This window comes from Oncorhynchus masou, chromosome 7 (genome assembly GCF_036934945.1).
Source record: "Oncorhynchus masou masou isolate Uvic2021 chromosome 7, UVic_Omas_1.1, whole genome shotgun sequence".
Taxonomy (NCBI): domain Eukaryota; kingdom Metazoa; phylum Chordata; class Actinopteri; order Salmoniformes; family Salmonidae; genus Oncorhynchus; species Oncorhynchus masou.
This window is the reverse complement of record NC_088218.1, coordinates 22,460,449-22,476,063: the sequence shown is the minus strand read 5'-3', so window position 1 is coordinate 22,476,063 and position 15,615 is coordinate 22,460,449. Positions and strand designations below refer to the sequence as shown.

Below are 15,615 nucleotides of genomic sequence, written 5' to 3'. Positions count from 1 at the left end.
CTAGGTAAGACCTGGGCGGACCACCCCCTGTATTTTGGTTAGGGCACCAGGTGGTGCTAAATTAGTTAAGTATTGGTTAGGCAGGTAAGATAGGAGAGGGGGCTTTGAGATTTACTTTCTTTGCTTTGGTTCCGTCCAGCCCGTTTTCCCCATATTACCGTGTAAAGGAATAAAGTCCTTGTAAACGGTACCACATTCTGCCTGTTGTCATCCTTACTCACGCCTACAGTCCAAACCTCTATCACTTCACGGAGAGCTGAGTTGTAGCAGGGGTTCCCTCTTCATAGAGGTGTGCGTAACACACTACATGACCAAAAAATGTGGAAACCTGCTCGTCGAACATGTCATTCCAAAATCATGGGCATTAATATGGAGTTGGTCCCCCCCTTTTGCTGATATAACAGCCTCCACTATTCTGGGAAGGATTTCCACTAGATGTGGGAACATTGCTGTGGGGACTTGCTTTCATTCGGCCACAAGAGCATTTGTGAGGAAGGGCACGGATGTTGGGCGATTAGGCCTGGCTAGCAGTCGGTGTTCCAGTTCATCCCAAAAGGTGTTCGATGGGGTGGAGGTCAGGGCTCTGTGCCTGCCGGTCAAGTTCTTCCACAACGATCTCGACAAACCATTTCTGTACGGACCTCTCTTTGTTCACGGGGGAATTGTCACGCTGAAAAGGGAAAGGGACTCCCCCAAACTGTTGCCACAAAGTTGGAAGTACAGAATTGTCTAGAATATCATTGTCTGCTGTAGCGTTGACTTCCCTTCAATGGAACTAAGGGCCGAGCCCGAATCATGAAAAACAGCCCCAGGCCATTATTCCTCCTCCTCCAAACTTTACAGTTGGCACTATGCATTCCGGCAGGTAATGTTCTCCTGGTAGCTGCCAAACACAGATTTGTCTGTCGGACTGTCAGATGGTGAAGCGTGATTCATCACTCCAGAGAACACATTTCCACTGCTCCAGAGTCCAATGGCGGCGAGCTTTACACCACTCCAACCAACACTTGGCATTGCGAATGGTGATGTTAGGCTTGTGTGCGGCTAAGTTTTTATGCTGACTTTGCTTTCACAGGCAGTTTGGAACTCGGTAGTGAGTATTGCAACTGAGGACAAACGCTGAACATTTCAGCACTTAGTGGTCCCGTTCTGTGAGCTTGTCGCTGAGCCATTGTTCCTAGTCGTTTCCATTTCACAATAACAGCACTTACATTTGACAGGGCTAGCTCTAGCAGGGCAGAAATGTGGCCACATACTTTTGTATATATAGTTGAAGTCAGAAGTTTACATACACCTTAGCCAAATACATTTAAACTCAGTTTTTCACACTTCCTGACATTTAATCCTAGTAAATATTCCCTGTCTTAGGTCAGTTAGGATCACCACTTTATTTTAAGAATGTGAAATTTCAGAATAATAGTAGAGAGATAGAGATTTCTTTCAGCTTTTATTTCTTCCATCACATTCCCAGTAGTCAGAAGTTTACATACACTCAATTGGTATTTGGTAGCATTGCTTTTAAATTATTTAACTTGGGTCAAACGTTTCGGGTAGCCTTCACAAGCTTCCCACAATAAGTTGGGTGAATTTTGGCCCATTCCTCCTGACAGAGCTCGTGTAACTGAGTCAGGTTTGTAGGCCTCCTTGCTCGCACACGGTTTTCAGTTCGGCCCACATATTTCTATGGAATTGAGGTCAGGGCTTTGTGATTACCACTCCTCCAATACCTTGACTTTGTTGTCCTTAAGCCATTTTGCCACAACTTTGGAAGTATGCTTCGGATCATTGTCCATTTGGAAGACCCATTTGTGACCAAGCTTTAACTTCCTGACTATTGTCTTGAGATGTTGCTTCAATATATCCACATCATTTTCCTGCCTCATGATGCCATCTATTTTGTGAAGTGTACCAGTCCCTTCTGCAGCAAAGCACTCCCACAACATGATGCTGCCACCCCGTGCTTCACTGTTGGGATGGTGTTCTTCAGCTTGCCAGCCTCCCCCTTTTCCCTCCAAACATAACAATGGCCATTATGGCCAAACAGTTCTATTTTTGTTTCATCAGACCAGAGGACATTTCTCCAAAAAGTAAAATCTTTGTCCCCGTGTGCAGTTGCAAACCGTAGTCTGGCTTTTTTATGGTGGTTTTGGAGCAGTGGCTCCTTCCTTGCTGAGCAGCCTTTCAGGTTATGTTGATATAGGACTTGTTTTACTGTGAATTTCTTTTGATTTTCCCATGATGTCAAGCAAAGAGGCACTGAGTTTGAAGGTAGGCCTTTAAATGCATCCACAGGTACACCTCCAATTGACTCAAATGATGTCCATTAGCTTATCTGAAGCTTCTAAAGCCATGACATCATTTTCTGGATTTTCCAAGCTGTTTAAAGGCACCGTCAACTTAGTGTATGTAAACTTCTGACCTACTGGAATTGTTATACAGTAAATTATAAGTGAAATAATCTGTCTGTAAACAATTGTTAGAAATATTAGTTGTGTCATGCACAAAGTAGATGTCCTAACCGGCTTGCCAAAACTATAGTTTGTTAACAAGAAATATGTTGAGTGATTGAAAAACTAGTTTTAATGACTCCAACCTAGGTGTATGTAAACTTCTGACTTCAACTGTATAGTGTGTGTGCATTGGATGGTGCTCTCATTGATCATGTCCCCGCTTAAAAGTATCTGGGTATCTGAACTGACTGAAAAGGATGATTTAGGATCTTTTTACTGTTGAATGTGTTTGTTTTCTATGATTGTGTTTTGCTTTTCGTATGTTGATGTGAATATTGATGTGTGCTCGTGTGTGATGGTGTGTATACAGGGCTCATCTGTGAAATAGACCTTGGTCTCAACATGACTCCCTGTCAAAATAAAAGTGAAAAAGGGGAAGATATATTCTCTCAACCGAACGCAAGATCAATGTTCTTTCCAGAGGGTACAACAATCATACTCCCTAAGGGACAATACCTGTAATAAGCACATGATATTGGCAAATGGTGAGTGACATTTTTTTCATCCCACACACCCTGTGCTCAAACAGAGCTCTCTTTTCATTCAATGACTGTTTTCACAAAATGTTACGGATATATTTATTGGACCCTATTCAATACATTTTCTAAAGTTTGCCTGATGTTGGGCCTTAATAGCTTCATGACGATAACAGCACTGTGTTAGGATATTTTCAGAATTACATGTTGAGGTGGGTTAATAAACCGGGAATTCGTAAACTCATTCCTCTGTCTGGACAATTGTTCATTTATGATCTAGCCAGGTCATTACAATGGTGTCAGAAGTAAAAACGTGGATAAAAGTTAGCCAGCTAGCTAGCTGACTACCGTGGATAGCTAATGTTTTGTGGAGAACGGGGGTTGAAAATGCTTTGAGGGAATCCGAAAATGAAGGTAGGGGACGATTATGTCCAAGGAAGTGCGTGTGTATGGAAGTCTGAGGATCTGGCTGAGGAGATCGCCAGGGCATCTGAATATAATTTTTACAATTTTATTTAACCAGGCAAGTCAGTTAGAACAAATTCTTATTTACAATGATGGCCTACCCCAGCCGAACCCTCGCCTAATCCAGACGACGCTGGGCCAATTTTGCGCCGACCTATGGGACTCCCGATTGCAGCCGGGTTGTGATACAACCCGGGGTCAAACTAGGGTCTGTAGTGACGCCTCCAGCACTGCAGTGCCTGAAACTGCTGCGCCACTCAGGAGCAATCTACTGTGCCTTATGTATCTGTTTTCTGTCTCTCCATCCGTTCATCTTTTAATCTACGATATTCAGTCCCTCAACACCCATATTATTTTTTACTCTACTGTATTTGATTCAAGGTCAAGAAGGACCTGTGCCTGTGGCCTGACCAGCATGCGACAGCCAGATGCTGAACCCCATGTCTGGAAGCTCTTCCAGTGCTCCACATGCTTTGTCTTTCTGACAGATTATTATCAGAATCATACACCAAGCAACAGAACAACAGATGAGAGTGTCTGCTAAATGACTCAAATGTAAATAAGAAACAGTTAAGATTAGCATTCCTGCAACATTATTCTGTTGAAATGTAATTTGATCTCTGAAAATGGAAGCTAATTGATTACTCACTTGATATGTGCATGCATATTGTAGTCTCGACATAACTCATCCTACATAACAACTTTTGTACACTACATGGCTCGTCGAACATCTCATTCCAAAATATGGAGTACAGTACAGTTACACTGATTTGAAGGGGTGTCCACATACTTTTGGCCATGTGGTGTACCTTATTCCTACTTATATATTGTCCATACTGTCTATACGCATCACATATGTATATCCCAGACTCTGATATTGCTCCTTCTGATATTTCTTAATCTATGGTTTCTTATTCTTTCTTTAAATCTTTTTTTCTTGAGATTATTTGTGTATTAGTACTTTTAGACTTTATACTGCACTGCTGGAGCTAGAAACAAAAGCCTTTCGCTGCACCTGCTTTAACATCTGCTAATCTCTGTACGCGGCAAATACACTTTGAGTTGATTTGTACAAGGTTAATCAATGCATTATGAGTTACAGGCCTTCAACAGAGGAATATATCCATAAATATCAGCGTGATTACAGGAGCGTGACCAGACATAAACGACACGGCCAGCGTGAGCATAAATCCTTCACTAACAGGGTCTGGTGGTGGCAAGGACACAGGAAGACGCACACCGACCGTCCCACATCTCCTTCACTGCCAAGTTGGTAAATGGGAAAACGCTCACAGCTGTTTCACATTGTCAGTAAAGAGACTGTCGACTTAGCGTAGAAGGATGGTGATGTGGTGATGAATATGATGGTGGTGGTGATGGTGGTAATGACGATGATGAAGCACCGCACAACCTCTCCTTGACTGCTATTTTGGTAAATGGGAAGATGCTAGGAGCTGCCTTACTTATATGCTGTTTATACACACCACGTATTTATATTCTGGATTCTGACACATGCTCACTCTAATATATCTACCCAGGGTTGTTGATTAGACCCATTCTGTCATTTCTTGAGTTCATCTTTTTATTATTTGTGTGTTTGCATTCTATTTGTTAGACATTATATAGCGCTGTTGGGAGCGAGTAACATAAGCATTTCTCTGCACCTGCTGTAACACCTTCAAATCTGTGTACGCCAGGAAGATCGTTTGGTGAAGGATATTGATGTGGTGGTGATGATGGTGGTGATGAAGAACAAGAAAATATTATTAAAGTGATAAGACATGAGAGGGGGAGCGTCTGTAACTAGGCAGCGCTGTGCTGTACAAAAAGTCTTGAATATCACGGACCAGCATGGATGTGTGTCTAATGAGAACTATGGTACATTTTGCAGCCTGTGAAAAGGTGTTCACTATACGTTTGAACTCGGTCATATAACTAGTTAGTGTGATAACGTGTAAAAGTAACATGGGATAGCATGAATCTACACGTGTGACTGGAACATTTGAATGTGATTTCATGAAACTACACCTTTTTATTTTACTAGGCAAGTCAGTTAAGGACTTATTTTCAATGACGGACTAGGGACAGAAATAGAAACTGCCTGTTCAGGGAAAGAACGACAGATTTGTACCTTGTCAGCTTGGGGATTTGAACTTGCAACCTTTCAGTTGCTAGTCCAACGCTCTAACCACTAGGCTACCCTGCCTCCCCTGACAAGTATTGAACGTTTTTCACATGTAAAACCTCAAATTTGATTGTCACGTGAATGTTTTTCACATGTGAAAATGCAATTCCACGTGTGAGAGTTAGATTTTCACGTGAAAACATTTTTACATGGGAAAGTGCAAATTCAATTTTCACACGTGAACGTTTTTCACATGTAAAACTGCAAATTTCAAATGTGAATCAAAAATTCATGTCTGACGTGAAAACCTGTTATTATCCTTCATGTGAAAAGTGGTGTTAATATGTGAACTCTGAATGTAATACAGGTGAACATGTGGTTTGAACAACTGACCTCGTGTGTCTCTTGTTTTCATGTGAGAATTTCAGCTCAACATGAAAACTGCACATTGCACATGTGTTTTTTGTAAGGGAAGTAGTGAAATTGTATGGGGTTTTAAGGTATGTGGTGTGCTGTTCAGCTAAAATAGCGTAAACATCTTTAATCAAGATGATGACATTTGACATGATCACTTAGTACTGACTTTTTCAATATGACCCGGACTGGGATTTGAACTCACAACCTCTGGATTTGGGACATGCTGATATTTCTGCTGTGGCACAAAGTCTGTAGCATTCATAAAAGTCCTCTAAAGATTCTTGACCTATAATACATCTTTGCACTTAGCAAATGAGTGCCATCTGCACTGCTATCTTAGTTATCAGTTATTAATTGGACTATTCTCCCCTCATTGATTTAATTTACTTATTTCAGCAATTTCGGTGGTTTTCTGTGTAGTTGTCTAATGTTGGTGGGGAATATTATTCTGTTTTAATGTTATTCCTGAATCACTTTGATGAATATAATCGTTTTTCTTGAGTGTATTTTTAACAAAGCTGAGATTTACTTTGAAGTTCAAAGTGTAGGAATACATATGCAATTAAATCGGAATGCCATGAACCAAGAGGTTGTGAGTTCAAATCCCAGGTGAGGAAATGTTGAACAACAATTACTGTATAAAAAAAAACATACACAATGTAATCATGTGGGTCAAATATGTAAATTGAAAACACTGCGTGACGTTCTGAGGACATCTTAACGACAGGGCACCGCGTGAACTATTATCACATATGAAGTGTCATAGGCTGCAATATATTCTATGCTGCATTGCTCATCATTCTACAAAGATTATAGTAAACAGTCAACTTAATATTATGTGAAATAGAGAGGGAAAATCAGTGTGAGAATCCGTGTCCTTCATGTTCAAGTAAAGCCGAATCTCAGAGAGAGAGTTGTGGTTGAACTCAATCCCCCCGCGATCACCTATGAAAGGGCAGTCTTTCGTTTTACACTTTCCTTGGGAATTTTCCCATTTTTCAGCTCCAAAATGAAAACAATCACATGAAACACCATTCTATGTAATTTTGCAAACAAACTCCCACTTTTGAGTTTGTGTCATTTGTTTAAATAACTTCTTTAATAAATTCAATATGAATGTAGTAAGTTTAGTGTTACTATTCATAATAAATAAAGTCCCTGTTTACCCACCATAAAATAAGCTACCAGGGGCTTGTCCCCCTTCGACTTGTTTGCGTGATAGATCTCAGAAATGACTCACCCATCGGGGAATGGGTGAGTTATACCAACACACAAGGGGGAGACTACAGTGCTTTTTCTCATTGATTGGTAGAGGATAGCAATTTTATTGCGTAATCATGTTACACTCTAGTTGCCTTCACGACAGATAAACGCAACCCATCGGCGCTACTAAAGGGAGGCCAGCCAAGTAAGCGCGCTCAGTCTATGCATTCTAGTCTGAATGTGGTGGAGCTATGAGAAGAGCAGTGCCATTGGATTGCATTCGTCTGTGCCATTGCTTTTGTAGAGAGACAAGCCAACTAAATTTACCTTATAATAATAATATTATTATAAGGCTTCGACTATTTTTATATTACGCAAATTTGGATTAATCTGGATTGATCGGATATTAGTGACTATTATTGTTGATTATTATCCATTTATTATTATTTCTATTTGCATTATACATTATTTTCAACCAGCGTCATAATTGTCTACCACAGTTTCCAAGCGGAATGAGCCTGTTTTGCACCTCCTGGGGACACAAGGCTTGAGTCTGGATTCATGTTCGGAAAAATGAAAAAGTTATCCGGTGGGCTCTATACGACCACCTCTAGCCTACAACTCCGTCGGCAGTTGATATTGCCAATTGAAAACGTGATGCTGTAGCCTATTGTAGTTCATTGACGGTAGAAATGTTATAATTGTTTCTCCATGTGAGATATTCTCGAATGTGGATCACTGAAAACGATGTATACCGAGGCGGCTAATTTAAATTTCAGCTCGAATGGAAGCATCGACGATCCACTGAGCTCTCTGGATCAAGAATGGAACGAGCCCCCGGCGAAAAGACTGTCTCGGACGGGACACCATGTTATGTCCGTCTTCCTTGGATCTATTATGGTTTTTGGTTTCATCAATAACCTGGTGGTATTGATCCTATTTATTAAGTTCAAAACTCTGCGGACTCCTGTGAACATGCTTTTGCTGAACATCAGCGTGAGTGACATGCTGGTGTGCCTCTGTGGCACCACGCTCAGCTTCGCCTCCAGTCTACAAGCACGCTGGCTGTACGGGAAGCACGGGTGCATGTGGTACGGCTTCGCCAACTCTTGTTTCGGTGAGTTTAGTCAACTGTTACATAACAAAATAGTCACCAAAGTAACTATATATATTTTTCTCACAATAACACAATCAATGCCTCGATGCCTCATCAATGCGTTTAAAGAAATCATTGTGCCAAATAATTGATTCACCTTATCAACCTGCTAATAATCCGAATCAGGTGCGCTAGGACGTTTAACTCTCCAGGAACCGGGTTGGAGAGTCCTGAACTCGGGACTGTCTGTCTATAGGTAATTTTTATCAGATAATGTTGCCGATGAAAGGTGTAGTGTAGGGTACAGTGATTGCATTATTGGAGCGAAGTGATGGACTTCCACTTTCAGGTTTCCCACGTGCCACATGACTGGGTTAGCCCACTATTGTTCCTGATGTCACACATACAGCAGAATTGTTTTATGGATAGTGTGTTCTCAGCAGTTGCATCTGTGCCCCACAGACAGTTTAATTGTGACTCCTCTGACGTGTGAAATCATTGCTTCTGTAATCTCACGGCCAAGTGGAACAGAAAGAGAGGGAGAGAAAAATAGAGACCCATTCTGTCAGCATGATGATGCTAGTTATCTCACTGTACTTTAGAGATACCTTCAATGAATCTGTTCATTTTCCTGCCTCATGATGCCATCTATTTTGTGAAGTGCACCAGTCCCTTCTGCAGCAAAGCACCCCCACAACATGATGCTGCCACCCCGTGCTTCACGGTTGGGATGGGGTCCTTCGGCTTACAGGCCACCCCCTTTTTCCTCCAAACATAACAATGGCCATTATGGCCAAACAGTTCTATTTTTGTTTCATCAGACCAGAGGACATTTCTCCAAAAATTACGATCTTTGTCCCCATGTGCAGTTGCAAACCGTAGTCTGGCTTATTTATGTCGGTTTTGGAGCAGTGGCTTCTTCCTTGCTGAGCAGCCTTTCAGGTTATGTTGATATAGGACTCGTTTTACTGTGGATATAGATACTTTTGTTCATGTTTCCTCCAGTATCTTCACAAGGTCCTTTGCTGTTGTTCTGGGATTGATTTGCACTTTTCGCACCAAAGTATGTTCATCTCTAGAAGACAGAATGGGTCTCCTTCCTGAGCGGTATGACGGCAGCGTGGTCCCATGGTGTTTATACTTGTGTACTATTGTTTGTACAGATGAACGTGGTACCTTCAGGCATTTGGAAATTGCTCCAAAGGATGAACCAGACTTGTGCAGATCTACAATTTTCTTCTGAGGTCTTGTCTGATTTCTTTTGATTTTCCCATGATGTCAAGCAAAGAGGCACTGAGTTTGAAGGTAGGTCTGGAAATACATCCACAGGTACACCTCCAATTGACTCAAATGATGTCAATTCGCCTATCAGAAGCTTCGAAAGCCATGACATAATTTTCTGGAATTTTCCAAGCTGTTAAAGGCACAGTCAACTTAGTGTATGTAAACTTCTGACCCACTGGAATTGTGATTTAGTGAATTATAAGTGAAATAATCTGTCTGTAAACAATTGTGGGAAAAATTACTTGCCATGCAAAAAGTAGATGTCCTAACTGACTTGCCAAAACTATAGTTTGTTAACAAGAAATTTGTGGAGTGGTTGAAAAATGTGTTTCAATGACTTCAACCTAAGTGTTTGTAAACTTCCAACTTCAACTGTACATAATCCCCCAAAAATCAAAATAAAGAAATATCAGAATGAGCAATGTCCGTGTCCGGAACATACATATATATGTATATAATGGTGTGTATGGACGGTATATGAGTAGAAAAGGTGTGATGAGCCTTGACTAGAATAGAGTATATACATATGAAGTGGGGCTCACTCACTGTAAATCAAATGGAGATGAAAGATCAGCAGGAGGAGTGGGGATTCACACACTTTCAAAGGGTGCACTCAGGAGGGGAATTGAGGAGCAAGGGTGGGCTTTGAATATCATTATCATTCAATATAATTTAATATAAAAAAGGACAAATGCATAAGGTAGCCCTGTTGCTTCAAATGCCATTCTGTTACTTCTCCTAATTTGCCCCAAGAGGTTTTCTCCAGCAAAGCTTTCCACAAAAGGTGCACTCATGAGGGGAATTGAGAAGTGAGTGCAGGCCAGGATTGTAATATCATTATCATTTAATTATCATTTAATATCAAAAAAGGAGAATGCACAACCATGTCCTGTTCCTTAAAATGCCAATCTGTTACATCTTCTAACGACCGTAAGATTATATTATTCCACCAATGTTCCACAACCTGCTATATTGCCCTTTACCACAAAAAACGTTGAACAAATTGTCTCAGCAATAAGTCTGCCAACGCCTCTTTACAGCTGTAGTCAAGAGTACGACACAGAGGCGACGTGTGCCCATGCACACTTGACTAATTCAGGAGACCGTTTGTAGTTTTTAATCCCCTCTTATATCAGGAATGGTGGCGAAAAGTTTGATTAAACGATTCAGAGACTAAACGAATAAATCATCATTTAAATAGAGGTAATCGATATACAAACCCAAAATCATTGGCTCTTCTTGCAGGCTGTATATCCCTATGTCAGAGCATAGCGAACTGTAGGTTGTGATTTTTGACCTGCTTACTTGTACATTGAACAATACAGCAACAATAGAGAGTACTGTTTGTTTTCCTCAATTTGTGGGTGTGGTCAAAGGGAATTCCTTCAATATCTACTCGGAGTATCTCTGCCTTCTAGAATTCCTCTCGGCCCAGCCCATTTGTCTCTGGTTTGAGGTGGCAAAACTAGGGTAATTCTCAGTGTTTGTGACATCACATGAGTCAAGTGTTTTGAAAACGGGCTGAGGGGTGTTTATGGTTGATAAGAAGGTCAGTCTGTTCATGGGATAGCAGAGCACTGAGCCCAGCACCTATTATGCCATATCTCTGCCTGGCTGTTGGCTTGCTAGGCTACCCTCTGCAGTTGTTAGATAGAAGAATAGTCTTCTGGGCCTTTGTGTGTTTACATATCAGGTCATGGATTTTTTTTCAGTAATATCAACTATTGGAGTAATTGTGTCACAGGCAAGCTCTTATTTTCTGAGCTGATTATTTAACAAGCAGCTAATGAGCACACCATTTCAAACAATGTGTTAACTGTTTATGATAACCGTTTATTGCAGATCTACAAACTAGAAATGAACAGTTTATAAAATACTTATAAACCCTTATAAATAACCCCTGGGGAGGGTAGGCAACAACACATCCGCCACCATGACCCTCAACCTGGGGGCCCCTCGGGGATGCATGCTTAGTCCCCTCCTGTGCTCCCTGTTCACCCATGGCTGCGTTGGAATGTTAGTGTAGCATGTGTGCATAGAGCCAGTGCAAGAAAAGGGGGATCAATGCAGATAGTCTGTGTAGCCATTTGATTAACTGTTCAGCAGTCTTATGGCTTGGGAGTAGAAGCTGTTCAGGAGCCTTTTGGTCGCAGACTTGGCGCTCTGGCACCACTTGCCTTGCGGCAGCAGAGAAACCAGTCTATGACATGTGTGGCTGGAGTCTTTGACACAGCCTGGTATAGAAACAGAACTCACCCAAACATTCAAAACGATAGTCATGGACTATCTGAAGGAGAAATATGATGACCTCCTGGACTTATCCTCGTTGGTCAACCTTCGGTTTAAAACACATTACACCAAAGAGGAGAAGGTGGGCCACAATAAAGCAAGAGCTGTCTCAGAGATGGTCAATGAGGGACATGAAAACCCAAGCTCAGCACAGGGAGTCGTTGCTGCTGCTTCACCACAACTGCCAGCTAAAAAGAGAAAGTCACTGGGCAGTTGTTTCAAGAAGCCTCTCCACTACCACAGGTCTCACTGAAATCCAGCTGGTAGAAAAGGAACTCAGCTGCTACCTTCAGTCTCCTTGTTCCGACAGTGAAACCAATCCACTGGACTGGTGGAAGATCCACCCCATAACACTTTCCCAAAGTCCTCCACCTGGCAAAGCGCTACCTGTGCATTCCTGCGACCAGCTCCCCCTCATAGTGACCTGCCATGGGACAGCTTTAAAGACAAATCAAATGTGATTTTGATTTGAATATGAGTATTTGAGAAGGGTTACACTACTGCAATTTGGAGTATACCAATACTTCCCTCTATTGGAGCATAGTAGTGTTGATGTCAACTTGTAGACAGACTTGTCTTTCTTGCTTGTAACTTGTCAGACAACACCTACCCCAACTTCAATTGTGATGTGCCGTTATGCTATCAGTTAAAATGCATTGTAACGACGTTCTTCGTTTGTCGAAAGAGAGTCGGACCGAAATGCAGCGTGTTTGTTACTCATGTTTATTAGTGAAAACAAATAACGAAACTATACATGAAATAACAAATAAATACAAAACAACAAAACAGAACGTGAAACCTATTACAGCCTGACTGGTGAAACTAACACAGAGACAGGAACAATCACCCACGAAATACAAAGAGAAACCCAGGCTACCTAAATACGGTTCCCAATCAGAGACAGCGATAATCACCTGACTCTGATTGAGAACCGCCTCAGGCAGCCAAACCTATTAAACACACACCCTAATCAGCTACAATCCCAAATACTACAAACCCCAATACGAAAATACAATACATAAACCCATGTCACACCCTGGCCTAACCAAATATATAACGAAAACACAAAATACAATGACCAAGGCGTGACAGAACCCCCCTAAGGTGCGGACTCCCGAACGCACCTCAAAACCATAGGGAGGGTCCGGGTGGGCGTCTGTCCATGGTGGCGGTTCCGGCTCGGTACGTGGACCCCACTTCATAAATGTCATTGTTCCTCCCCTTCGCGTCCTGGGATGATTCACCCTCTCCGCCGACCATGGCCGAATAGTCCTCACCCAGAACCCCACTAAACTGAGGAGCAGCTCGTGACTGAGGAGCAGCTCGTGACTGAGGGGCAGCTCGGGACTGAGGGGCAGCTCGGGACTGAGGGGCAGCTCGGGACTGAGGGGCAGCTCGGGACTGAGGGGCAGCTCGGGACTGAGGGGCAGCTCGGGACTGAGAGGCAGCCCAGTACTGAGAAGAAGCCCAGTACTGAGAAGAAGCCCAGTACCGAGAAGAAGCCCAGCCAGGCAGTTGAATCCGGCAGATCCTGGTTGACTGGCGGATCCTGGCTGACTATCAGATCTGGCAGATCCTGGCTGACTGGCGGATCCTGGCTGACTGGCGGATCCTGGCTGACTGGCTGATCCTGGCTGACTGGCAGATCCTGGCCGACTGGCGGATCCTGGCTGACTAGCAGATCTGGCAGATCCTGGCTGACTGGCGGATCCTGGCTGACTGGCAGATCCTGGCCGACTGGCAGATCTGGAAGAGTCTGGCTGACTGGCAGATCTGGAAGAGTCTGGTTGACTGGCAGATCTGGAAGAGTCTGGCTGACTGGCAGATCTGGAAGAGTCTGGTTGATTGGCAGATCTGGAAGAGTCTGGCTGACTGGCAGATCTGGAAGAGTCTGGCTGACTGGCAGATCTGGAAGAGTCTGGCAGATCTGGAAGAGTCTGGCTGACAGGCAGATCTGGAAGAGTCTGGCTGACTGGCAGATCTGGAAGAGTCTGGCTGACTGGCAGATCGGGAAGAGTCTGGCTGACTGGCAGATCTGGAAGAGTCTGGCTGACTGGCAGATCTGGAAGAGTCTGGCTGACTGGCAGATCTGGAAGAGTCTGGCTGACTGGCAGATCTGGAAGAGTCTGGCTGACTGGCAGATCTGGAAGCTCCTTGCAGACTGGCAGCTCTAGCTGCTCCATGCAGACTGGCAGCTCTGGCTGCTCCATGCAGACTGGCAGCTCCTTGCAGACTGGCAGCTCTAGCTGCTCTATGCAGACTGGCAGCTCCTTGCTGACTGGCAGCTCTAGCTGCTCCATGCAGACTAGCAGCTCAGGCTGCTCCGAACAGACTGACAGCTCTGGCTGCCCCATACAGACTAGCAGCTCAGGCTGCTCCGAACAGACTGACAGCTCTGGCTGCCCCATGCAGACTGGCAGCTCTAGCTGCTCCATGCAGGCTGGCAGCTCTGGCTGCTCCGAACAGGCAGGAGGCTCAGGCAGCACTGTAGAGGAGGAAGGCTCTAGAACTGCTGAACAGGTGGGAGACTCCGACAGCGCAGGAGAGGGAGAAAGCGCTGGCTGCGCTGAACAGGCGAGGCGCACTGAAGGCCTGATGCGTGGTGCTGGCACTGGTGGTATTGGGCCGAGGACACGCACAGGAAGCCTAGTGCGGGGAGCTGCTACCGGAGGGCTGGGGTGTGGAGGTGGTACTGGATAGACCGGACCGTGCAGGCGCACTGGAGCTCTTGAGCACCGAGCCTGACCAACCTTACCTGGTTGAATACTCTCGGTTGCCCTGCCAGTGCTGTGAGGAGAAATAGCCCGCACTGGGCTATGTAGGCAAACCGGAGACACCGAGCGCAAGGCTGGTGCCATGTAAGCCGGCCCAAGAAGACGCACTGGGGACCAGATGCGTAGAGCCGGCTTCATGGCATTTGGCTCGACGCTCAATCTAGCCCGGCCGATACGCGGAGCTGAAATATACCGCACCGGGCTATGCACCCGCACTGGGGACACCTTGCGCACCACTGCATAACACAGTGCCTGCCCGAGACCCCCCCGATAAGCACAGGGAGTTTGCGCAGGTCTCCTACCTGACGCAGCCATACTCCCTGATAGCCCCCCCCAAGAAATTTTTGGGGCTTCGCTCTGCGCCTCCGTGCCTTTTTTTTTGACTCCATTCTCCTATAGCCCTCTTCGCACTGCTCCAGCGAATCCCAGGCGGGCTCCGGCACTCTCTCTGGGTCGGCCGCCCACCTGTCTATTTCTTCCCACGTCGTAATATCCATACTGTACTCCATTCTAGGCTGCTCCTGTTTCCATCCACGTCGCCGTGCTGCCTCCTCATACCAGCGCCTCTCCGCTTCAGCCGCTTCTAGTTCCTCCTTAGGGCGGCGATATTCACCAGGCTGAGCCCAGGGTCCTTTTCCTTCCAGCTCCTGTTTCCTCTTCGCCTGCTGCACCTTTGGGCGGCTACACTCCCCTGGTTTAGCCCAGGGTCCTCTCCCGTCAAGGATTTCCTCCCATGTCCAGAAATCCTTAATACGCGGCTCCTCTTTGGGCTGCTCCTCTTTGGGCTGCTCCTGCCTGTTGACACGCTGCTCGGTCCGTATTTGGTGGGTGATTCTGTAACGACGTTCTTCGTTTGTCGAAAGAGAGTCGGACCGAAATGCAGCGTGTTTGTTACTCATGTTTATTAGTGAAAACAAATAACGAAACTATACATGAAATAACGAATAAATACAAAACAACAAAACGGAACGTGAAA

At 44.4% G+C, this 15,615-nt stretch overlaps 1 protein-coding gene across 1 annotated transcript in view; it reads left to right on the top strand.

The window, feature by feature from the left end:
• The first annotated feature begins 7,919 nt into the window (after nt 1–7,919).
• Nucleotides 7,920–15,615, top strand: part of LOC135543509 (pinopsin-like) — a 30,359-nt gene continuing 22,663 nt past the window's right edge. Inside the window, exon 1 of the mRNA XM_064970825.1 lies at nt 7,920–8,313. Coding sequence (XP_064826897.1) covers nt 7,944–8,313 — 370 coding nt within the window. The 5' untranslated portion in view covers nt 7,920–7,943. The remainder of the gene's footprint in view (nt 8,314–15,615) is intronic.